Source organism: Trichosurus vulpecula, chromosome 4 (assembly GCF_011100635.1).
Source record: "Trichosurus vulpecula isolate mTriVul1 chromosome 4, mTriVul1.pri, whole genome shotgun sequence".
Lineage (NCBI taxonomy): Eukaryota > Metazoa > Chordata > Mammalia > Diprotodontia > Phalangeridae > Trichosurus > Trichosurus vulpecula.
This window is the reverse complement of record NC_050576.1, coordinates 162,291,438-162,316,835: the sequence shown is the minus strand read 5'-3', so window position 1 is coordinate 162,316,835 and position 25,398 is coordinate 162,291,438. Positions and strand designations below refer to the sequence as shown.

At 51.1% G+C, this 25,398-nt stretch overlaps 3 protein-coding genes across 3 annotated transcripts; 1 reads left to right on the top strand and 2 right to left on the bottom strand.

Moving 5' to 3' along the window:
• Positions 1–2,280: 2,280 nt before the first annotated feature.
• On the bottom strand, positions 2,281–7,720 carry KRTCAP2 (keratinocyte associated protein 2). Its single transcript, XM_036755582.1, is given in 6 exon segments — positions 2,281–2,436; positions 3,011–3,077; positions 5,577–5,640; positions 6,210–6,364; positions 7,325–7,498; positions 7,714–7,720. Coding segments are annotated over 6 exon segments (588 nt in total). The 3' UTR covers positions 2,281–2,315.
• Positions 7,721–8,371: 651 nt separating this feature from the next.
• TRIM46 (tripartite motif containing 46) lies at positions 8,372–17,958 on the top strand. Its single transcript, XM_036756395.1, has 10 exons — positions 8,372–8,434; positions 10,112–10,373; positions 10,683–11,026; positions 11,581–11,724; positions 11,892–11,987; positions 12,601–12,854; positions 13,234–13,355; positions 14,531–14,833; positions 16,336–16,633; positions 17,076–17,958. The coding sequence occupies exons 1-10, from the start codon at positions 8,372–8,374 to the stop codon at positions 17,467–17,469; spliced, it is 2,280 nt and encodes a 759-aa protein (XP_036612290.1). The 3' UTR covers positions 17,470–17,958.
• A 2,621-nt stretch (positions 17,959–20,579) lies between these two features.
• MUC1 (mucin 1, cell surface associated) lies at positions 20,580–24,932 on the bottom strand. Its single transcript, XM_036757313.1, has 8 exons — positions 24,878–24,932; positions 23,599–24,352; positions 23,094–23,430; positions 22,926–22,981; positions 22,634–22,773; positions 22,232–22,350; positions 21,981–22,130; positions 20,580–20,840 (listed from the first exon to the last, which is right to left on the bottom strand). Exons 1-8 carry the CDS (start codon positions 24,930–24,932, stop codon positions 20,772–20,774), a joined length of 1,680 nt encoding a protein of 559 aa, XP_036613208.1. The 3' UTR covers positions 20,580–20,771.
• Positions 24,933–25,398: the final 466 nt, after the last annotated feature.

Genomic DNA, 25,398 nt, shown 5'->3' with positions numbered 1-25,398 from the left:
AGAGAAAAGAATGGCTGAAAGGTGGAGGAAAGCGAACCCTGAGTGAGGCTGTTTCCTCAGCCAGAGTGGAGAGGGGGAACAAAATAGGAGTCAGGAGGGGCTGAGGCTGATTTGTGTAAGGAATCTTAATCGGGGAGCCAATCTTGTTGAGATTCCCTTCACTGTCCTGTTCCTGTGCTTCTTTTTTGGTAAGGAAGACCTTACTGTGTTCTAGCTTCTATTCCAAGACCTAGAACATTCTTATTCTCCTGAGGTGAAGATTGCCGCAGGCAGATGGCAGAACCCTTGGTAGAGCACAGGGGAAGTGTAGACAGCAGAGCATAACAAAAAGAGCCCTGCGTCTGCTATCAGATCTGGGTTCAAAACCCAGCTCTGTTGCTTACTATATGAGCTTGGGGAAGTCACTTAAACTGTAGGGGCCTGCAAGGGCAAGCAAAGTGGAACTGTTTACTGTTTTTTCTTTTGGAGTGCTTCTCAGCACTAAGACAGTCAAGTGCCTTTGATTGAGTCTTGCCTTTGTTTGTAGGAAGGCCCACACCATTTTGCTAATCAGGTTTCCAGAGGTGTGAAGCCCTAGCCATTAAGCTAGAACTCTCAAAACTTTGGGAGGAGAGGTTTTGCTTTGGGAGCTCACTCACTGGAAGTGGTGTGCAATTTGCCCAGATGAGATTCTGGGTAACCGTTGGAGCCCTCTGGCAAAACCCCAGATATTGGTGCTCCTCTCTGGTAACTATTTATGTAATGTCTTAGACAGATAGCTAGAAGCCTGTCTGCTGATTTGTGTTATTTTGCTCTGTTTATGTAATTTCTGTTTGTATTTTCTCCTTAGTTCAGGGTGCTGATTTTCCCCCCTGAACTAAGTGAATGATACATGTATGTTTAATTAAAGTGAGGTTGTAAACCCCTTAAAGACACTTTCCTTATATCTAAAAAAATAAAATCAAATTAAGGGATAAGAGAGGAATATATTGAGAGAGGGAGAAAGGGAAAGATAGAATGGGGTAAATTATCTCACATAAAAGTGGCAAGAAAAAGCAGTTCTGTAGGAAGGGAAGAGAAGGCAGGTGAGGGGGAATGAGTGAATCTTGCTCTCATCGGATTTGACCTGAGGAGGGAATACCATACACACTCAATTAGGTATCTTACCCCACAGGAAAGAAGGAGGAAGATGATGAAAAAGGGGGGATGATAGAAGGGAGGGCAGATGGGGGAGTAGGTAATCAAAAACAAACATTTTTGAAAAGGGACAGGGTCAAAGGAGAAAATTCAATAAAGGGGGACAGGTTAGGAAGGAGAGAAACATAGTTAGTCTTTCACAACATGAGTGTTGTGGAAGGGTTTTACATAATGATACATATGTGGCCTATGCTGAATTGCTTTCGTTCTTAGGAAGGGTGGGTAGGGAGGGAAGAGGGGAGACAATTTGGAATTCAAAGTTCAGGTGTTCAAAAACAACCAAAAAAAGGGTTTTTGCATGCAACTAGGAAATAAGATACACAGACAATGGGGCGTAGAAATTTATCTTGCCCTATAAGAGAAGGGAAAGGGGGATGGGAGGGGAGTGGGGGTGACAGAAGGGAGGGCTGACTGCGGAATGAGGCAACCAGAATATACGCCATCTTGGAGTGGGTGGGAAGGTAGAAATGGGGAGAAAATTAGTAATTCAAACTCTTGTGAAAATCAATGCTGAAAACTAAATATATTAAATAAATTAAATTAATTTAAAAAAAAAGATGCTTTCTTTAGAAAAGCAGATCAAAAAACCTGTGCTAGTAGCCCTCCTATGCGCTGGTGTTATTGGGCCTGTTGTTACAGGGCCTCCTTTTCATTGTCTATAGAATGAGGGTGTTGGGTAAGATGACCGTTAAGTTCCTTCCAGGCATATACCCCAAGCCCAAACACAGGAAAGCAACAGTCATGACGATGTGCCACCATGAAACGTGAACATGTGCTTTGCTCATCTTGGAAGAGATGGATAAAGACTATACACCAACAGGGATGCTGGAGCCAGCTCATACCTGCTCAAGAGAACTGATTGTTAAATGTTCAGTGTGAGCATTTACACCTCAAAATCAGCAGAAGATACAAATCAGGGCTTGGTTTATTGTTTTGTTGGTTGTCTTAACTAGAATTAATTGATGGAGAAAACGTTAATGCAGATTAAGCTTAAAAGTGTATCATGCCTGTGGTTCCCACCCCTGCCCCCGCAACAGACAGCTGTTAAAAATTTACCAGCACACCACTGTTAACACTACCCAAAACAGACCACCACACACTGGGTTACAAAGGAGTCAGCTTTATTGGCTGTTTAGGGGTCAGTTCCTCTTCTTGCTTTTGCTGGTGACCTTGGCAGGGGCAATGACTGGGGCAGTTGCCTGATACAAAGTAGAGGAGATCTTGTTGATGTAGTAAAGACCAACCATGGAGAAGATGAAGCTGCATGATGGAGGAAGGAAAGAGGTCACATCAATGGCCAAACTACCAGGACCAGCAACTGAGTCCTTGAGGGATGTTAAATCGGTCATTTGTCCTGGAATATGGGGATGTGGAATGGGTCTCAAAAGCAGGGGAGTAACAGGGTTGAAGGATGGGTGGAGAATGGAGGTGGGAGGACTGAGAAGTCTATTTTCTGGCTAGAGGTGGTCCTTTATCAAGTTCTCCTCTGATATTCCATCCATTCTGGTGTGGAGGTGCCTCATGGGTCTCAAAGGCTGGACAGCACCAGCAGTGGTACCAAGCTAGAAAGGCTTTGGGGCCTGGTGATGGACAGTAGGCCTGCTGCCCGAGGACCAGCTACACTGGTTGTAGGATGACGAATGTTTTAGCCACAGGGACTCATGGGGATCATCTCATTAAGGGTTGGAAGGAATATCCATGCCAATGAAATCATGGATCCTTAAAAAATTGGAATAAGTTAAGACAAAAGAGGATGAGGCAATAAGGAAAGGAAACTAACGCTGCAGCAGTAGATATGGGCACTATGCCCCTTGTCATGAAGCCCAATACTTACCAGGTGGTTACACAGACACGGTGGATGAGGCCAGAGGCAAAGAGAGCCAATAAAAGGCAGATGAGAACTGGAAGGGAGGAAGAAGAGGGCAGAACTCAGAATGGAGGACTCAGAAGGAATTTAGGGGCATATGGATAGGGAACAGAATTTAGGGCAATCCATCTTTCCTTGAATCCTATAAGGATGCCTGAAATAGGCAGCATGGCAAAGAGGGCAATCACCCTCCCCAGCACAAGAGACATGGGTTTGAATGGCAGCTCAGCCTCCGACAAGCTGTATATTTCTCTTAATCATTACATCCGAGTGAACTCTAGACTTAGAGTCAGGAAGACCTAAGTTCATTTCCTGCTTTGGATAATCATCATCAGGTCACTTAACCTGTCTGCCTCAGTTTGCCCAACTGTCAAATGGGGATAATGACAGCACCCTATCTCACAGGGTTGTTGTGAGGACCAAATGAGATAATATTTATAAAGAGCATAGCACAGTGCCTGGCACATAGTAGGTATCATATAAATGCTTCTTTTCTCATCCCATTCCCTTCTTCTAAGTCTTTTTCCTCATACGTAAAATGAGGTAAACACCACCTATAGCAGAACTAAGTTCAAAGAGCTATTGTGAAGCTTAAGTGAAATTTTTAAAAATCTTGCAAATTTTTAAGGACTATATATGCCCCTTGTCATAATTATTAAACTCTCAGCGCCCTAGCCTCCACTTCTAGAGAGTCAGCTCAGCATCAACTCCCTTGAAGTCAATTACTGCTCTCTGGGCTTGGTTTTTTTTTTTTTGGGAGGGGGGAAGGCAGGGCAGTTGGGGTTAAGCACCTTGCCGAAGGTCACACAGCTAGTAAGTGTGTCAAGTGTCTGAGGCCGAATTTGAACTCAGGTCCTCCTGATTCCATGGCTGGTGCTCTACTCACTGCGCCACCTAGCTGCCCCTGGGCTTGTTTCCTTAACTGTAAAATGAGGAGGGGCTGGACTTAGAACCTGGATCTGGATGGAGGAAATCTGAAAGCTTTGCAGCAGGATCTATTAAGACGTAACAGAAAGGATCATCTGGGGGACAAGGAGGGATTTCGGTTTTATGGACTAAAGGTTTTAAGGGAAGCATATTTCTGTCTGGGATTTGGGGGCACGGTTTCAGCTAAAATTCGTTGCGTAAGGGTGCCATTTGTCCTGTCCAGAGGGGCAGCTTGATGCAGTGGATAGATCACTGGACCCGGAGTCTGAAACACCTGGGTTCACATCCTGCCCCAGACTTTTACAAGCTTGGTAAGTGCTTAAGCCTTCTGGGCTTTGGTCTCCTCATGTATAAAACGAAGGGACTGGATTCAATAAACCCTGATCCTAGTAACTGAAGCTTGCATTAAGTAACAAGATACAATCAACTTTCTACTAGCTGAACAGTCACAGGAGAGAATTTTAAAATCTGCCCTACTTGGCTTTGGGGGTATATGATCGTCAGGACACGCTCAATACTCAAACCCAAAGCTCTGTAAGGAGCGTCTGTTTCAGGAGAAGTTAGAAAGCCGTCTGGTTCTGACTCATTCCTTCTGGGGGAGGAAACTGGAAAGATCACTGGTTGTTGTCAGGGATCCTGGGGTAGAATCCTGGCCCTGTCATTAAATAACTAATTACCTTTGTGACTGGAGGCAAGTCACTTAACCTCTAAGGGACTCAGTTTCTTCATTAGTAAAATAAGAGAGCTGGATTATGACCTCTCAGATTCCTCCGGAATTGGAATCTATGATTCTACGGTCCTTTTTCCTTGCCAGCAATAGATGGCACTCCTTCTCAGGAAAGAAAGCAAAGCCTTGAATAACATGGCCCATCTGTCAGGCTCACACCTTCCCTGCAAAGTAGGTGATGAATTATTTTGGCTTCAGAGGCCTTCTTCACTAGCTCCTGTTTCAGAACACAAAGTATAATTATAATGGTGATGATGATGATGATATTCATATATAGCACTTTAAGGTTTGCAAAGTGCTTTACAAATTGTAACTCATTTTATTCTCACAATGATCCTAGACATAGATGCTATCATTATCCCCATTTTACAGATGAAAAAAACTGAGTCTGAGACCGATTAAATGACTTGTCCAGGGTCACACAGTTTGTATGTATCTGAGGATGACTTTAACTCAGGTCTTCCTGACTCCAGGCCCAGTACTCTGTCCATGTTACCACCTACCTGCCTCCCTGATGCCCTTGGTTTTTAGTTTTCTCTCCTCAAGTTATCATGTACCTACTTACCTGTCTACCAATTGTATCCCCTAGTGAAAATATAAGATCATTGAGGGCAAGGTCTGTTTTTTGTTTTGTATTTAAACCTTAGCACCCAGCACTGTTCCTGTCATATAGAAGGTACTTAATAAATCCTTTTTGTACTGGAGTTGAATGTCTGACTGTCAATGCAGAGATGAAGGAAAAATACATATCTGTAAGCCAAGTCCTAATTGTCTCCTACATATCTTCTTCGGCCCCCCTTCCCCAACCAACCCAGCTCTACAGAAGGCGAGGCCTCCCATATCCCAGTGCCCACCGGACACCTCCAGATTCTGACTTACTCTCAGGGAAGATCTTGGCCTGGAACCCTTTACCAAAGACCAGGTTCTCCAAATTGTTGAAGGCCTGAGGTGAAGGGTTAAGGAGGATGGAGAATGACACATTTCTATAGTGCTTTGAGGGTTACCAAGCGCTGCCCTTACAACAACTGTTATGTTCATGTTATATAGGTTATCTCTCTCTCTTTCTTTCTTCACCTTTCTATCTCTCTATATCTCCATATGTATGTATGTATATTATATATTTCTCCATCTGTGTCTCTACCTCTATTCACCCATTGCCATCTATCTGTATCTCTCTCTCCATATATATATATGTCTATATTCATCTATCTCCATCTATCTATATCTCTATTCATCTCTCTACCTCTCTCTCTCCATATATATATATATATATGTCTATATTCATCCAACTCCATCTATCTAAATCTCTATCCACCTATCTCTATATCTCTCTCTATAAATCTATCTGTATCTAGTCATCTATCTCCATCTATCTTTCTCTATTCATCTATCTCTCTATTTATATTTCTATCTCTTGATCTAGTTTTTCTGCTGCTCACAAGTAAAAGCCTCCCTCCTGTGAAACCCCCATTTCCCACCCTGCACCCACATCCCCACCTTCTGAAAGGATACAGTGAGGGAGAAGACAAAGAGTGCTGAGCCCAGCAATCCTCCCTGGATAGTAAGCCACTCTGTGGAGGCGAGCTGCCGGCTGTACATCTGCATCCCTGCAAAAAGCAGCAGGGACAGGAGAGAGGAGAGGGCCAAAGAAGTGCCCGTGCCCACCACTGAAAGGAGAAAGTGGGAAAGGAAGAAAGAATCGATTTATAATTTGCTCCCCCCAAACACTCCTGCCTCCCCACCACACCCATTATCTCCTAATATATCTGATCCCATGGCTGCCCCACCATCCCATGATTCACCAGCTCTCTCCCTGTAATTCACCAGTAACACCTCAAAATTGTGCCTTGTCATCTCAATAATATTCCAGGCCCCCTAGCGATTTCCCATAATGCCTGGTCTCCCACCAATGCCATGATGATGATGATGATGATGACAGCCTCCACTGACACAATCCTTTAAGGCAAAGAGCTCTTAACCTTTCCTGTGGTTATGAATCTCTTGGCAGGAGGGTGAAGCCTAGGGACCGCCCCTCTTCAGAATAACGAACATGCAGGATTACCAAGAAAGCTAAAGACGGTGAAGCGCGGTTATCCAAAATGCTTGTGAAACAAGGGACCCCGGGTGAAAAACAGGAACCCCGCTTTCAGGGATCTCACAACAACCCTGGGAGGTAGGTGCCATTGAGGAAACCAAAGCGCCCAACCAGTGCTCTCCAGTGCACATAAGTTGCGTCTAGCTCCTCAAATGACGGCCCATGCCCCTCAATAACGTGCCAGCGATGGCCAGGTGTCCCACGAACACCTACACTTCCTAGATCATGCCCCATTCAATCAATCAATCTATGAGAAGGCAGCGCTGAACTGTGGGTTCGAATCCTAAAACGCTCCGTGTGGCCTCGGGAGGGTCACGTCCGCTCTCTGAACCTCAGTTTCCCCGTCTGTAAAATGGGGGTGAATGTTCCCGGCCCCTCCCAGAGCTCAGTTTCCACTGAAGCCCTGCCCATGGAGGCTGGCCGGCCACGTCAGCGCCACCGAGGCCCCGGCCCAGCAGCGGTCCCACTCCCACCCCACCCCCGAGCCAGCCCTCTTGGGGGTCCCCAGACAGCTCCCGCTCGGTCCCGTTACCCATGATGCTCCACGTGCGGGTCGGCTCAGCACCTCCGGCCGGGAGAAAGGAAGAAGCCGAACCGGACTCGGAGAGATGTGCGCATGCGTCAAGACTCGGCCCTTTTCTCTTCCCTCCCACCCCACCGCCTCCTTCCTTCTACTCCTCCTCCTTGAGCCTGAGGGCATTGCCATCTGCCGGAGAGGAGGAGGAAGTGCAGGGAAGACGAGCCCCAGCCACCGCCCCTGCCCCGCCACTCCACTTGTCACAGAACACTCTGCCCTGTTCTAGTCCATCCCAGTCCGCGCTGCTACAGCCTCAGTGCCCGTTGTACTCATCTCTTCTCCACTGCTAGATCCAATGCCTCTAGTCCCCTCCACATTCCCCTGGCTGTGTGTGTCCAATTTACCCCACATCCTCCCCGTGCCCATATGTCCACCCCTACCCGTAATGCCCCCTCCCCGATGCTTGTTGCACAGCTAACTCCAAGTTCCAGGTCTCCCCTCCCTCCAGACCCCCATGTCCCCGACCTTCCCCCCCTTCCTGAATGGTGTCCACCTGCCTCTAGTCCGGTAATCCTGGATGGTGGGGGTTGGGGGATGGGGGCTATGTCCAGCTGCACACACACACCACGCAACGATTTGACAAGAGCAAAGGTGCTCCAAGGAGCAGGTGACAGCATAGGAAGAACAGTCTCCACAAATCTACGCCTCCCCTCTTTCTAGGTTACCCTCCCCCTCCCAGGGCACAACATTGGGGGAGAGTCCCATCCTTCCACTCCCTTTCCTCCACCCCCCACACCACCTTCCGCACCTTCTCTGCTCTCTGCGCCCCCCCGCCCCCGCTCAACCACAGGCGCCGTTCGAAGCAGGTCCCTGGAGCATGCGCAGTGGTGCCCCACCCCAAGCCCCCCCCCCCGTCAATACTCCCTCCCCCACCCCCCTACCCCACCCCGACTCCTGCATTAAGCTAGGGGGGCTCATAGGCGAAGCCGGGATCGGACACATCAGGCACTGGTGGAGGGGGGAAAAATTGGGGGTGGGTGGGCAGTGAGCACCCAGAGAGCCATGGCTGAGGGTGAGGATATGCAGACCTTCACTTCCATCATGGATGCGCTGGTCCGCATCAGCGTGAGTTGGGGATGGATGGGGGAAAGTGGGGAGCTGGCGGGGAGCGGGGGTGAAGTGGTCATGGGCTAGGGGCCAAGGGGCAAGAGTCAGGGGCCTCGAGTTGGCGATAGCCACCGAACAGGTGGAGGGGAGGATCTTTTGGAGGTGCGGATGCCGGACTGCAGCCCCGAGGCTAAGAGGAGAGAGGTGCTGGGGTGGGAAGCTGGGGGCAGGTGTGAAGGAGGATAGGGAAAAGAAGGTACGAGGAGGCACGCGGGGAGGGAAGCTGTTAACAGGGGGCTTTAGGTTGCAATGGGATAAAGCATCTAAGCGATGGGACTTGGGGAAGCTGTGAACAGCTGGTGGGGAGGCTCGCCAGATGTCGAGGTGGGGGAAAGGGGCGGCTTAAGGCATAAGTCTTATGGGGACTTGTCTAGGTCTTTCGGGTTTGGGGTAGCTATGGAGAGGGGCTTGGCAAGAGGGATGGAGGGATGTCAGAGGGGACTAGTGATGCTCTCAGGGGACTGTGTGCTTGGAGAACCGGAGAGGCTACTAGAAGTGATTCCCCTCGAGGTGTAAAGCTCCATTTCTACCTCTCCCCTGAGCCCACCGCATGTCACCCCCGCTGCCCCTCACCCCTACTCTCACCCCCACCCCCGTGTGCCTCCGAGCCCTGGGTTGTCATGGCAACCCCGTGCCCGGCGCTCCCAGGGGCGGTGCCAACCCGGCTCCCCCCCCCACCTCCTTCCCTCCCTCCTTTGTGTCAGCTGCGCCCCTGGCCGGGATGGCTGCTAGGAGAGGGAACAAGGTGAGGTTGGGGAGGGGAACGTGAGGGAGGGGACAGCTGGGGGGCCCCCACCACTACTGAAAAAGGGAGAGGCTACTTCCGGTGGGGAGGGGGAGGGGGCGGGGCACTCGTTACCCCCAGTTCCCTTGGGGGGCAGCTAGGGATGCTGTGCTGGAGAGGATGGGAGGCGGGGCAGAAAGCGGTATAGTGGGATGGCGACGATGGGAGGTGAATCGCATAGAGGGGCGATCGAAGCTAGCGGGCGGATTGGTTCGGAGGTCTGAAAACGCTGCAGGGTCAGGGAGGATGAAGACAGGAGATGGAGCCTTTTGAAGGGACGGGGACAGAGAGAGGGAGCAGCTGCTGGCGGAACGCTAGAGAGAAATGGGCCTGGAATCCGTGCAGTCTAAGGGACTGTGTCCTTGAACTAAATGTCCGTGCTTTGGCGAGGGGAGTGGGGGCGGCGGGCCAGGTGAGTGGGGGGTGGGGGGTAGAAATGCGGCTGGGTTGCAGCAGAACTAGGGAAGGGGAGGGCATGTGAATAGGGGAAAACCCTAGCACCGCCCACATGTCTCCCAATGCTGATCCATTGCTGGAGGGAAACTGAGGCAGGGGGAGACAGTATGTCAGGATGGGGAAGGAATGTCAGATCAGTTACTAGCTTGGGAGCCCAGAGGTAGGTGGTTGGATAAGAAGAGAGGGCTCTTTCCTTTCTTGCCTTTTTCTCTGGGAGACCCTGACCCAGCCATTCCAACCTCATCCAAAATTCCAATTATCTACGCCTTCATTTTTATCCAAAGGGTCCAAAATGAGGCAAAAAAAACCCCAATAAAAAAACCATAATAACATGTATCTGACAGCCCCTGACAGCCCTTCTTCCCTTTCTTCCCCCTCCTCCCTCATCCCTGCAGACAAGCATGAAGAACATGGAGAGGGAACTGCTGTGCCCTGTCTGCCAGGAGATGTACAAGCAGCCACTGGTGCTGCCCTGTGCCCACAATGTATGCCAGGCCTGTGCCAGGGAAGTGCTCGGTCAGCAGGGTTATGGGAGCCACACTGGGGATCCCAGCTCTGAGCCCACCTCACCTGCCTCCACCCCTTCCACCCGAAGTCCCCGCCTTGGCCGTAGGACCCTCCCCAAAGCAGACCGCCTGGACAGGCTGCTCAAGTCAGGTGGGGATACTGAATCCAGGTGGGAAAGGTTGGGGGCAGTGGTAATCACAGAAGACCATAGACCAAGAATTATGGGGGAGTGAAGGGGTTGTCTGCCTAGGAAATGGGGGGGTGGGAAAGGGAGGTAAGAGGAAGGTGCCTTTTCTGAGTCTCCTTGTCTAGTGAGATTTCTGTTTCTGCTGATGACATGGCACCTGTTTAGGGAATAAATCTGTGTCCCAGCTGTGGCACCAGCTGTGGTATGAGGACTGGAATTGACACACACCACCTTTCCCTTCTTTCTATCTCCCTCCTCATGCTCTCCTTCAGGTTTTGGAACATACCCTGGCCGGAAACGGGGAGCCTTGCACCCCCAGATTGTGATGTTCCCATGCCCAGCATGCCAGGGTGATGTGGAGCTGGGTGAGCGGGGCCTGAATGGCCTCTTCCGTAACTTGACCCTAGAGCGGGTTGTGGAGCGGTACCGTCAGAGTGTGAGTGTGGGTGGTGCCATCTTGTGCCAGCTTTGTAAACCCCCACCTCTGGAGGCCACCAAAGGCTGTACCGAGTGTCGTGCCACCTTCTGCAACGAGTGCTTCAAGCTCTACCACCCCTGGGGCACTCAGAAGGCCCAGCATGAACCCACTCTGCCCACCCTCACTTTCCGCCCCAAGGTGAGCAGGCCCTGCCAGCCAGACCTCTGGGTACCTCTGCAGAGGCTTAAGGAGCTGGGGGAGAGGGAAGTTCTGTATAGCATTATGTTAGCTCCAGTACAGTGCTTCCATGCTACCAGGGACCCTGAATATGTGGGCAGCCAGATCTTTTAGAACGCAGAGAATCATCACACAATCTGCAAGATGCTAGATATTTACCTTAAAATACATGCATGCGCACACAGAGACACACAGAATTGAATCTTTGCCACTGACAAAGTATTGGTGACATACTCATGCAAGAGACTGGACAAGCAATTTAGTAGTGCCCAGAATAATGTCCCTTACTTTAAGGGCACCAATTACTACCCAGAATAATGCTCCTTATTTTAGATGCCCCCTTGCACCTAAAAAAAACTGTCTCACTGTAGTGCTACCTAAGGCTGTTGTAATCTAGCAGTGTGGTGCAGCCCCACCCTTCCCCCCAGGACAAGATGTTACCTCTGCACCTAAATACCAGCATCCAGAAGATTAAGAAGGATTTCTTAATATCTTTGCCTTGATTTTCTCTGCAGGGTCTGATGTGCCCGGACCACAAAGAAGAAGTCTCTCACTACTGCAAGACATGCCAGCGGCTAGTGTGCCAGCTCTGCCGGGTTCGGCGCACCCACAGTGGGCATAAGATTACACCCGTGCTCAGTGCCTATCAAGCTCTAAAGGTGAGGAGCCTTTTTGTCCTGTCTTTATTCCTTGGCCTCCTCCTCTTCCCCTCTCTCTGCCCCACCCCATAATCACTCTGTGCCACACCAATCTGATCTTTCTTACCACCAGGGCAAAATCTCCTCCTGTGCCTGGGCATAATGCCCACTTCTCTCTTCCTTCTCAGGAGAAACTGACAAAGAGCCTGACATATATTTTGGGAAATCAGGACACTGTACAAACCCAGATCTGTGAGCTGGAGGAGACAGTGAGGCACACAGAGGTGAGGGAGGGCACGGAGCAGGCATGGTGCCAGGGCAGGGTGGGTAGGGCTGCCTGAAACGTTAGAGAGTTCTGATAGTTCTGAAAGAAGGTAACTTTGGGGTGCCTTGGAGATGTCTGAGGGGATAAGTAAGTGAAGGTTGTTGGGTACTTTGGTGCTTCTGGCAAGGTTGACATGAACTCTAGTGAGTGGAAAAGTGCAAATAGGGACAGTCATTGTAGGGAGAGCCCCAAAGGGAAGTAGCATAAATACCCCAAGGCTTAACATTCAGCCCCAAAAGGTTGGCGCAGATGCCCAGGAAGTTGGCATAACTACCAAGTAGCTGTAGCATTAATGCTTTCTGCCAAATTGTTTGTTTGGATGCCCAGGGGAATGGGCAGTGATGTGGGCATCCAGCAAGGTTGACACAAATACAAAGTGTTCAGCATGACTGAACAAGGGTCTACCACTAGGGTCATGAGTCTTGTCCCTTTACTTCTGAAGGTGGAGAGAGTATTAGTGGAGATACTTCAGGGATTAGCAGTGATGCTAGGCATCCAGAAAGTTGGTAAAGGGACCAGTGGAAGAAAAATGGAGAATCATGTTCCCTGTGCCCTTTTCTTCCCTTGGGCAGGTGAGTGGTCAGCAAGCAAAGGAGGAAGTGGCTCAGCTGGTGCGGGGGCTGGGTGCAGTGCTGGAGGAGAAGCGGGCAACACTGCTGCAGGCCATCGATGATTGCCAGCAGGAACGGCTAGCACGACTTGGGGCCCAGCTCCAGGAGCACCGGAGCCTGTTGGATGGCTCAGGACTAGTGGGCTATGCTCAAGAGGTCCTCAAAGAGACCGACCAGCCTTGCTTTGTACAGGCTGCCAAGCAGCTACACCACAGGTACCCACTGGGCACCATACTAGGAAACCCTTCCCCAGAAAAGGGCAGGGCTAAGAACAAGGTAGTAGTGTGGAGGCAATGGGAAAGGAGAAAGAAGGAAGAAATGCTCTAAATAGGTGAAGCTCTCGCGTAGACAAGTGGCAGAGCTGATGGCCATGTTCATGCCAAAGGGTGGAGCTGGTGATTTGAGCATCCAGGGATTATTTGGATGCTCCGAGGAATGTTATAAAGCAGGACCGAGGCTTGAGGGGGGGGATGGGCTCCCAAATACAGTGCTAGAACCAGAGTCAAATATGAGATCCCAGGGAGCCAGTTCCAGCACCAGGGTGCAGGATGAGTAATGTCTCTGCTGACCACCATCACCTACCCACTTCTCTAGGATCGCCCGGGCAACAGAGGCCCTTCAGAACTTCCGTCCAGCTACCAGCTCCTCCTTCCGCCATTGTCAGCTGGATGTGGGGCGCGAGATGAAGCTGCTGACTGAGCTCAGCTTCCTAAGAGGTAATGAGGTGGCCAGACCCTGTCCCCTCTCCCATCTCCCTCACCTTCTCCTCCCTCTTCCTGGCAGCGGGCCCGGGGGGCAGTGTCCACCTCAGAGAGCTCCCTCCCTGCCCTGCCCTCAGCCTCCCCAGCGCCCAGCCCCTGCTCAGCCCCCGACCCTGGCTCCATTGAGCTCCGCTCAGCGCTGCTTCTCCCTCTCTTTGTTTATAGGCTGTGGCCACGGCGGAGTCTGCTCCGGAGCACCCCAGGCAAGTCACTGGCCCCTGCCCCGGGGGCCCTGCCCCCCGCTGGGCCCTCTGTCCTACCCTGCCCCTTCACAGAGCTCTCCTCATTTCCCCACCTCTCTGGTTTTCCTAACATGACCTTTGGGTCGTCCCTCTTGTGTTCTGACCATTTGACTTTCCTACACTCTCTCCTCTGCCCTTGCCGTTGTATTTCCTTGTTCCTTGTCCTTTCCCTTTCACTCACCTCAGCTTTGTCCTCCTGACCTTCCCCCTGATTTTCACTCTCCTGTCTCTAGGCCTCTTTCCTTTCTCTACTTCTGCTCCCTACCTCCTCCCTTCTGGCATCTTTTTGTTTCCCATCCTTATTCCCCTATTGATTTGTGTTCTAGGGATCTGTGTCCTTCTTCCTCCTTTCTTCCTCTATTTCTTGTCTTCTTCCTTTCTCCCCGCCCCCACACCCAACTCATCACTTAGACTTGAGAGAGACCTTAGAGGTCAGTTATAGGCTTATAGGACCCCCTTCATTTTACCGATGAGGGATCCAAAGCCCATTGAGGTCACAGTGACTTGCCCAAGGTTATCCAGCTGGTTAGCAGCAAATCTGGAAAGAGCACCCAGGCTGCCCCTGACTCCCAGGCTAGTTAGCATCCTCCCTGCTATAATGTGCTTCCTCTATCCCCTTTTACCTTCCACTTATCTATCTCTCCCTGACCTCTTGCTCTTCCTGCCTATATTTTGTACCCCTCTCTACTCTAGTCTCCCAGATGCTTGCTCCCTGCTTGTCCCAGCCTGGGTACCAGTGTGTTTCCATTTCCCAGCTTCCTTCTTCAGGCATCCCCAACCCCTCACTTCCACTCACCCTCCGGGCTCCCGCTGCCCGCCCTCTCCTTCCCCTTTACCCCATCCCATCACAGGCCCTTGTGTGTCCTGACCTGCTATTTCTTCTCGCAGTGCCTGAGGCTCCTGTCATCGACACCCAGCGCACCTTTGCCTACGACCAGATTTTCCTTTGCTGGCGGCTGCCCCCACACTCCCCACCTGCTTGGCACTACACTGTGGAATTCCGACGCACAGATGTCCCTAATCCCCCAGGCCCCACCCGCTGGCAGAGGCGAGAAGAGGTGAGAGGGACCAGCGCGCTGCTGGAGAACCCTGACCCCGGTTCGGTCTATGTGCTTCGGGTCAGAGGCTGCAATAAGGCGGGCTATGGAGAGTACAGTGAGGACGTCCACCTACACACACCTCCTGCGCCAGGTGAGCTGCTGGGTAAGGGCTGGGACTGGGACAGATATAGGCACTAAGAGAACAAGTGCTTAGGGAGTAAAGTAAATCCTAGTGGAGAAGAATGCCAAGTAGTAATCAGGTACCTAAGTAACAACACTAGATGGCTTGGTCTGACACAAAGAGCTTTGAACTTAGAGACAGAAGAAAACTAGGTTTCAAGCCTTCCTCTGACACTTACTAGCTGTGTAATCTTGAGCAAATCACTTAACTTCTCTGTGCCTCAGTTTCCTCATCTGTTAAATGCCCTATCCAGCCTATCTCACATTGTCATGAGGAAACTATTTTGCAAACCTTAAAGCATTCTGTAAGTGTGAGTTACTTTTACAGGAAGCAATGAAGAGCCAGTCCGTGGGTGGGCATCCTAGACTACTCAGGTTCTAGTCCTAAATCTTACATTTCAATTGGATGGCCATGGGCAAGCCACTGAAACTATCTGAATCTCAGTTTTACCTTCTGCAAATTGGGGGCAATAACAGTGAGGTTGTGGTGGAGAAAGAGCCAAACTCAGGCCCAGGAAGAGGTGGGTCCCAGTTTTACCCCTGACACCTGCTGGCCGTGTGATCCTGGGTAATTTGTCACTTCCTGAAGAAGCTCTCAGACCATACGGCAGTCTGAGTCAGAACAATTGGCAACCTGGGTTGATAGGAGTGAAATTACAGATCTGAACACCTCACCCCATGTGACCACCAATAAACCCAACAAATTCCCGTCTTACCATATGCCACCTAATCTATCCTGCCACATTAAGGGCCCTAAAAGGACTCTGTAAATCTCAGAGGGTTCTTTAAAGGTAAGGCATTAGGGAGTGGACTTGTGGGTGTTGGCATAAGGAAAGAAATGGAGGTGGAAATGAATGAGAAACTAAGGGATGGACACAGGGACTCTAGCCATGGAGGAATATATGCAGAGAGAGAGAGGATACCAGTTATTGGGCTCAGAGAGCATATCCATTATGAAGGACAGCAGAGGTGGGGGTGGAGTCTGGGGCTCAGGGGTGGGGTAATGATTTTTGTACTCTTCCATAAAATTATTCCTGGGGTCCCATACCCATCCTTTGCCTTCTACCTTCATACCCACTCCCCATTCCTATTTCCCCTCATGGCCCACTGTCTGTCCTAGGAATTCATTCAACTGCCCCTTAAACCTCCAGGTTTCCTCTCCCTTCCTACCCTGCTTGAGCATCCCACCCAAATCATCCAGCTCAGGCATTGTGCCCGGTAGAACCTTGCCTACCACTCCATTATGGTCCCTTCCCTCCTCCACTTCCAGCAGTCTGGCTTGAAATGAGGAGACATCCAGGGGACATTCTCCCAGAGGAAACTCCTCTTCCTTCTGCTCCCCCTGAATTTGGACTGATGCCTTGCTAAAAGCCTGTACCCCTGGGCACTGACGATGCCCTGAGTCCCCTCCTTGTGCTTTCCTCCTGCTTTCCCCATCCTCCTGTTCTTCCGATCTTGCCCACTCTCCCCCAGTTCTGCACTTCTTCCTGGATGGTCGCTGGGGTTCTAGCAGAGAGCGGCTGGCCATCAGCAAGGACCAACGGGCAGTGCGCAGCATACCGGGGGTGCCTCTGCTCCTGGCAGCTGAGAGGCTGTTGACAGGCTGCCATCTGAGTGTGGACATCGTGCTGGGTGATGTGGCCGTGACCCAGGGCCGAAGCTACTGGGCCTGTGCTGTGGATCCAGCCTCCTACCTGGTCAAAGTGGGTGTTGGGCTAGAAAGCAAACTGCAGGAGAATTTCCAGGGTGCCCCGGATGTGGTCAGCCCCAGGTCAGGCCACAAAAGGGGATATGGGTGGTTGTGAGGTGGGAGAGAGCACAGGGGCCCAGAAGGGCTAGAGAGGAGCAAACAAGGGGACGAAGCAGTTTGGCACCATAGGAATGTAGAAACCCAGACCTTGGGGGTGGGGAGAGGGTACAAGGCAGAGGCAACAGGCTAAGGAATGTCTGGAATGGGACAAGTATAAAGGGAAGGGGCCCTGGGCTTAAATCTTGGCTCCCCTGAGGGAAGTTTCTTAAACTATAAAACAAGGGACTTGGGCTAGATGCTTTCTAAGGCCTCTTCCAATTATAAATCGTATGATCCTTTGGGAAGAGGGGGAGAGGGGACTTGAAGGAGGGGAACGTAGGAGGAGATAATGGGGGTGAAAAGGGGAGGAAGGATACTCCATCCCTGATACTGTCCTGAGCTTTTGCTTCGGATCCTCCTCTAGGTACGATCCAGACAGTGGGCATGACAGTGGAGCAGAAGATGCCACTGTAGAGGCATCTCCACCTTTCGCCTTTCTGACCATTGGCATGGGCAAGATCCTGCTGGGAGCTGGTGGTAGTGGTGGGGCAGGGCTGACAGGGCGAGATGGGCCTGGGGCTGGCTGCACGGTTCCCCTGCCTCCCCGCCTGGGCATCTGCCTGGACTATGAACGGGGTCGGGTCTCCTTCCTCGATGCGGTGTCTTTCCGTGGGCTGCTCGAGTGCCCACTGGACTGTTCAGGGCCTGTATGTCCAGCCTTTTGCTTTATTGGGGGTGGTGCGGTCCAACTTCAAGAGCCAGTGGGTATCAAGCCCGAGAGGAAAGTCACAATTGGGGGTTTCTCCAAGCTGGATTGAGCCCCACAGACATGGTGGATGCTGTGGGTCCTAGTCTTCTGGATTCCTGATCTAAGCCACACCATGAGCCCTAAGCCCTGACCAAGGCTCCCACAGAGCTGGGCATCTCCCCTGGCTCCCTTTCCATAGGATCTTTTCTTCCACGTCTTCTCTTAGTTTACCCTTGTCCCTTGACCAATTTCTGCCAGTTCCTCCCTGGTACCACCTCCTGTAACCCTTCCATCTAGGGCTTCATGTTGGTCCCTTCACTCTCCCTGGGTTGGGTATGTCCTCTCTCATTCCTAACTGGGGCTGCCCTCTACTTTTTTCTAGTTATCTCCTGGCCTAGGCATAGGATCTATCAAGTTTACACATTCCCAGAAAAACTCACGTTTTCTTGCCCATCCTGCCTGGGCGTCTTACTCAAATTACCCAGAATGGGCGCTGTGCCTACTATATCTCCTTCTCACTGCTGTACCCTGATTTTCTTAGTCTGGCTTAGAGTGAGGGGTATAGGTCTAGGGGAAACTTCCCAGTGAAGACTACCCACCCACCCACCTGCCCCCAATTTCTCACTGATGCCCTGATAACTTCCCTGCCCCTTGGACACTGTCCTCCCCACCATAAACTTGAGGTTGGTAAAACCTTCTCTAGCCTGGCAGGGCCCAGGTACTCTATCCCAGGGGGCCACAGGTAGGTGCCCACTGGGAAGGAGGAGCTGGGGGCCCTTCCTGTCATGCTTGTTTAATTGGGGCTCCCCAGCTGCATGTCTTCTCTCCTTTCCCTCTGCATGTTTTGCCCTCCCCATTCCCCAATGCCAGTGTACCAAGTCTTCCCAGGGGCCCTGATGGGCAGGGCCCAATATCCCATGGCAGGCTAGGCTGGGCAACATCTCTCATGCCTGTCCTTTGCTCCCTGTGGGTGGGCAATGTTCTGTTCTATGCCAACGGCTGTTATTTTCACAGTTTCTAACAATAAAGGGTGATGCCAGACACAACCCAGGTCTAGCCATTCCTTTCAAAACTCCATTTCCATAGTTCATAGTGATGGAAAAATGACTTTCACGTCAGAGTCATGGGAAGCTGGATAACCACTGGGCTTAGTGCCCAAGGGAAGGGTTTCACTCTACTAGAGTTCCCCAAGGTGGAGAAGGGAGACATATCTACAATATCTTGATACTTAGAAGCTAAGGGTGTAACAAATACACACAGCATCTATACTCATATAATCATCACTTATATACATGCACAGGTACACACAGCATGCACAGTGAGGACATGTAGCGGGTACTTGTGCTCATGCACACTCAATACATATATACACAATGCAAGCCCATCCTAACACACAGAGCGTTGAAATGCAAACCCATCCAACCCCTACATACAGTCTATATTTACCCACACATATAGAGCCATGCAACAGATGGGCCACCAGAGGGCGCCATCACTCCAAATGGAGACATCTCAGATGGGATGCCAGCAGAGGCCCTTACCCCAGCTACAGGACATCCGAGACTGGCCAGGGAATGGCACCCAGGCCTTATCCACCTATCAATTGGGGAATATAATCAAAGAGGCAGGGGCAGGGGGTAGTCCATCAACCAAGATGATATTAATGCACTGGAACCACTTCTCCATTCCTAGAAGAGTTGGGAGAAAGAGGGAGCGGGGAAAAGGATGGACCCCAAACCCCCACAAATGGGGGGAGGGGAGGGAAGAAGACCATGACAAGGCAAGGAGGGACTAATTAGGGGACTGGCCTTGAAAGAGGGAACTGGGACTGCGCCAGTGCCCGGATCTAACACAGCCCCTCTTATCGAAGGTCTGTTGACTCTGCTACTGTTATCAATGCTCTGGGATTTACTTAACACCAAGCCAGCTAAGAATAGAGCTGTCCCACTGGCACCGTGCCGGGGAGAAGGAGGGAACCAAGGGCTCCACCTGCCTCGGTGTGAGAAGAAACCCCTATCTGGGCTGAGCCAGCACGACCAAGCACGTCTGGTGCTGGGGGGAGGAGGGAAGAGGTGGAGGGAAGGGGTTAGGCAAGATTGGGCCTTCTGACACAGAGCTTTGGCTCTCAGTTTCGTTTCCTCCTTCCTTCTGGGAATCATCAAAAATGGGGTGAGAGGCAAGATTTCTGACAAACTGAGGCCTTTCACACCAGCAGGTAGTCTTAGGTGTTATTGCCAATCTTAAAAAGCATCCCGCTCGACCAACTCTTGACATCCCCCCACCCCCTGCCAGGGCTATCAGTGCCCTTGGAATAGAAAACACAGAAGGTCAGAACTGAAATGGACCTCAAGAGACTGTCTGGCCCAACTTGCTTATTTTATAGACGAGGTAATTAAGACACAAGGGAGGAGGTCAGTGACGCAGGTCAAGCAGCTAACCTAAGGCAGACCATGGAGCCACCCACCTTGACTCATGTCCTTTGCCAAACACTCACCCACACGAACATCTCTTTTCCCCCATTCCAAAGCCCCTGACTTCCTCCCCACAACACACCCTCCACATTCATCCCCTCTCTTTGGTCTCTTTAGCTTTATCTCTAAGTTCCTTATTGACCTTCAGGTAAGCCACTTCTGTCTTGTATTGTGCCCCTCCCCCTGCCAAGACATTTGTTTCCCTCCTAATACTGCCCCCAAATTCCCCAGCAGGCTCCTGCTCCCTCCCCTCAAACACTTCTACTCACTGTCAATGGTCCCAGTGTTACAACTGTGACCTAGCACAAATCATTCAAACATTTGTACCTTCACTTCCTTCGTCTGTAAAATGGAGGGGGATGGATGGAGCTAGCTGATCTAGTCTCCAGATTGCCCCTTCTCCACAGACATCAGCATGCTTACCTTGGTGCCCAACCTCCCACCATCAAGCCTTCTCCCTTCCCTTGCTAACTCTCCCTACCTCCCCAAAGCCCACTGGAGACTTTGAGGCTTAAGGATAGTTAGTGGGTGGGCTAGGTCAGAGGAAGGAAGGACAGATAAGAGGTTTGTGGGGGTCATCAGTTTTATTGAATCACATACAGATTCCTCTTCTCTCACCCCCAATCCACCGTGGTTTTCCATCTGCCAGAAGGCATCACTGTCCCTCAGGACAGGGCATGAGGGTGGGTTAGCAGCACGTAGTCTCAGCTTTATCTGGAGACGGATTGGGGGGCTGGGAGGCTCGAGGCTGTGTCTAAGGAGCCTTCAGAGGAGGAACCCTTGGGTCACCCCTCTCCAGCTCCTTGTTTTCCCTTCCAGGAGGGGAATGGGTGGAGGCCAAGAAATGGGCGAAGTGCCCTCAGCAGTGCTTGGCCCCCGGCACAAAGCTGGCACCATCCCTCTACAGGTTTGCAGAAGTGGCCACTGGGTTCACGTAAGAGAGGCTGTTGTTACCATTTCCTGGAGAGATCTGGACGGGGGAGGGAATATGGGTGTGTTAAATTTTTAGGGAGTGCAGGGAAGAGGTGTTGGGGAAGGGCATAATGCCCCCTGGATCCCCCTTGGTGGCAAAGTTCTGGAATGAGGGCTCTAGGGTCCCCTGCTGACTCCCCTACAGGGTTAACACAGAAGAAGCACCTGCCCGGGGCCCCACCAACAACCCCATGCGACTGTAAACAGCGTCTTTCCCTCCCCCTTCCCTCTGCTCAGCCCCCTCCTTAGCTCCTAGCCTTAGTCTTCCCACCCCCACCCTCATCTCTAGATCCCTTAATTCTCTCCACCCCAAAGAAAGGGACAGGACAATGAGCTGGAAGGCGAGGAGTGGGGCACATAACCAGAAGGGGATAGGGAAAGATTCTCCCTTCCCCCACCAAAAGTTTTAGCCCAAGGTAGAGAGTGGTAATTATTTACCCAGTGACTGGAGCCCAGAGTTGAAGAAGAAAAGGAAAAGGGGAGGGAGTGGGGAAAATCTGCCTCTGGGCTTTCTGGGAATTGCCCTCTCCCCCTCCATCTAACCCCTCTCTGGTTTTACTGCCTTCCCACCAAAAACAAACCAAAAATAAAAACAAAATGTTTGCCCCTCTCCCCTAAGAATTTGCCAATTCACTATTCACAGTACCATCCCTGTAGCCCTAGAGGGACTCGTACCCCACTCCAGGCACCAGGCACCACCCACTCTACCCTATGGGCACCCAGGCAGTTGCCTATATAGGTGCCAACTCTACTGAGCCGTGAAAGTGCTGGTGCAGGCACCATGGGCACCCACTGTCCCTGGCACCCTCCTGAGGGAATGAAGGGGAAGGGGGGTAGTCACTGGCTCCCTGAACTTCCTTCTTCCATGCTTCCCATCCCATCCACCCCCAAGGCTTCCCAAACCCCTTTTCTCAGCACTACCCTTCTGGCCCTCTACATCCAGCAGTGTCTGTGCTCCTGTGTCCTACAGTGCTCACTCCTCTGTGTCTCTTTGAAACCCTTCAGATCCTCTCAGTACACTATGATGTCTGTGCTCTGTCATGCCCACTCCACAGTGAATATTTTCCCATGTCCCATTTATCCTTTCTTAGGTCCCAGCCGCACTTGCCTTCCCAGTGCTCACTAGGCATAGCCTCACCTCTTCATAGGGGCTGCGTTTGGTGTTGCCTGGGGGCATATATCTTCCATGGGTATGATAAGGGGGGTATTCATTCATGGGATGGTAAGAATCCTGGGATGGGAAGATGTCCAGCTGTCCACAATGTTTCCGGCGGAACTGAGATAGCCCCTGGGAATGGTGGAGATGAAGGCAAAGGGGCACAGTAGGTAATGGTTAGAGAACCAAGATGGGGGGAGGACCTAAACATCTGGGCTGGACAAAGTACTTACCAGGAAAACAAGATAGAAAATTGCCAAAGCGAGCAGGATGGAGACTATCACGAGCAAAGCAATGGCATAGCCAGGCACAGCAGAATCAGTAGATGAGACTTCAGAATTCCACTGACGGACTAGAAGAGACAATTGGCATGTAAAAGAATCTCCCAAGATACCTTGTCCCAATCTTCTTTAAGACCCCTGCTCGCCTCCCACAAAAGGGGAATGTGTGCCTGGGAGACTGTGTACTTAGGTCCTAGGAGACCCATGTTGTGAGGCTATAGAACCTGGAAAAATGGATTCCTGGCTCTGGGGCAGACTATCTGGGGGAATGCTCCAAGTTCCCAGAGAGTGCCTGGGTAGTGACTCTGGCAGAGGTGTGTGTGTGTGTGTGTGTGTGTGGAGGGGGGACCTTACCAGTTATATCTGATGCTGAAATAGTCAGGTTGTATAAGTTACTGTTCTTCACATTTTCAACAAATAGAGTCTGTACTTCACTGGTTGTGATGCTGTCCTCTTGAAAGACCAAGATACAGTCTGTAATCACAGAGCCCATTCTGGGCACAGGGAGATTGGCACCTAAGTCCTGTAGGTTCCAGCTTCTGGTTCAGAATATTTTTCCCGCCTCCTCCTGGAATTGCTACTCTTTCCCATATCCAAGCTGGTGACCCACCCACCCCCACTAGCACCCATATCTGCAGACTGGTACCTGAATTGGAGCAGGTAAAAGGTCACTAATGCCTCATTTTTGTAGGTCTGCCACAACTGGGGAAAAAGAAGAAGGGAGAAATACAGCCAGAATGCCAGAGATAAAAATGGCCATTTGGGTATTAGGGGAACAGTCTTCCCAACCTATAGGGGAGAGGATGGTACCTACCAGATCATTAACAGAATTCTTCAAGTTTTGATAGTAGGAAGAGCTGGGATTTTCCAGGGAAGAGTTAAACTCCTTGTAGAGGATGCGGAATGAGAGGAAAAACACGGCTCTCTCATAAATGACAACTGGGAGGTGAGAGGTGCTTTGGCTGATAGTAACAGGTTGTGATATGGAGCTATGGTTATTGTTGGGGGTTGGGGTGGCTTTTTGGTAAAGGGTTGAAGAAATATTCGTGGGGTTACCAGTTGCTGCTATAGTGTTTGGAGTGCTTTTTGTAGCTATGGTGCTATGGTGACTAGTGGGTGTAGTGGAGGTGTGATGGTCAGTGGATGCAGATGTGGTGTGGTGACTAAGAGGTGTAGTGGAGCTGTGATGGTCAGTAGATGCAGATGTGGTGTTGTGGTGACTAAGAGGTGTAGTGGAGGTGTGATAGTTAGTGGATGCAGATGTGGGGCTGTGGTGACTAAGGGGTGTAGTGGAGGTATAATGATCCATGGGTTCAGATGTGGTGCTGTGGTGACTAAGGGGTGTAGTGGAGGTGTGATGGTCAGTAGGTTCAGATGTGGTGCTGTGGTGACTAAGGGGTGTAGTGGAGGTGTGATGGTCAGTGGGTGCAGATGTTGGGCTGTGGTAACTAAGGGGTGTAGTGGAGGTGTGATGGTCAGTAGGTTCAGATGTGGTGCTGTGGTGACTAAGGGGTGTAGTGGAGGTGTGATGGTCAGTAGGTTCAGATGTGGTGCTATGGCGACTAAGGGGTGTAGTGGAGGTGTGATGGTCAGTGGGTGCAGATGTTGGGCTGTGGTAACTAAGCGGTGTAGTGGAGGTGTAATGGTCAGTAGGTGTAGATGTGGTGCTGGAGTGACTAAGGGGTATGGTGGAGGTGTGATGGTCAGTGGGTGCAGATGTTGGGCTGTGGTAACTAAGGGGTATGGTGGAGGTGTGATGGTCAGTGGGTGCAGATGTTGGGCTGTGGTAACTAAGGAATGTAGTGGAGGTGTGATGGTCACTGGGTGTGGATGTGGTAGATATGCTGTTGTATGTTTGAGCTATGGTCATGGTACTGTGATGGTCATTGACTTCTGTTTCATCAACAACACTTGTGGGTCTGTGTGTGCTAGATGAAGCTGTGGCACTGAGGGCAATGGTTGTTATCCTGTCACTTTCTGTATCTCTGTTGCTGCTGTTTGTCTCTGGAGCTGTTGTTGTAGCTGCCTCACGGTCAGGGTGGGTAGTTGTGCCAAGGGTGCTGTTGCTGACAGCTATAAGAAGTTAGAGACACTAAGTTAGTCTGGAGCCCAGCCTAATCAGGGAGAAGCAACAGAGAGATTTAGGCAGAGAGTAAAGGAAAGAAATTTTAGGAACGGGATGGGTGGAGAAAGCCCAGAGACACCAGATACTCCACCTTCCTCGAATCCATTGTTGGCCCATAACTCCCTCCATGTTTCTGTTTCTAGTTTTCTTCCTTTGTTGCTCTGCTCCCCGCCCCACCCCCCACTTCCATATTTGACACACCTCTCCTTCCCCCTCACCCCAGGAAACATTCTAGGTAAACTAAGCAGGACTCCTCACTGCTCACTGCCTTATTCTTCCAGCAGGGCCTCCTTTCAGTCCCAGGTCCCTATGATCCCTTCTTCTCCTTCCTTCACTTTGGCCCCAGCTTTGAGTCCCCCCACCAGCTCTCCCTCTAACCAGGATTCCCTCCCCCTTTTAGCTCACTCTGCCAGAGGCCATAAAAAATATTAATCAAGCCACCCCTTCCCAATCTCTTTTTTCCCTGCCCTCACCTGTAGGTACCAGGAACAATACAAGGACCAGGGTGGGTTGGATGCCCGGGGTCATGGTGGTAACCAACGGAGGAGAGCACTGAGCAGGCTGGGCCAGGTTCTGCCCAAAAGGCTGGGTCGGGTTCAGGAGCCCGCTGCTTTATACCGGTCCTCCGACAGCCAGAGCAGGTGACAGGTGACACAACCCCACCCCACCCCCAATCCCTCCTCCCTTTTACTTTTCCTCCTCCTCCCCACACATTCTTGACCCCTCGGGTACACTGGGCTCCAGATCACTCAACCCTCTGACAACCTGTTTGTTCTCTACCTGGCGTCACCCCCATCTCCTCTCCCTCCCCTCCACATAGTGGGGAGCCAGGCTACCTGGAAACCCAGACCTTCTTTCTGGACCCTGGGAGCAGTGCCTGGGGTGGGAAAATGGAACGGAGGTGAAATGTGTTAGGTTAGTACCTCTGGGACCACAAGGGTCCAGGGCTGCAGACGCTACATCATCTTCTAGCTCCTATATACCCCGACTCCCG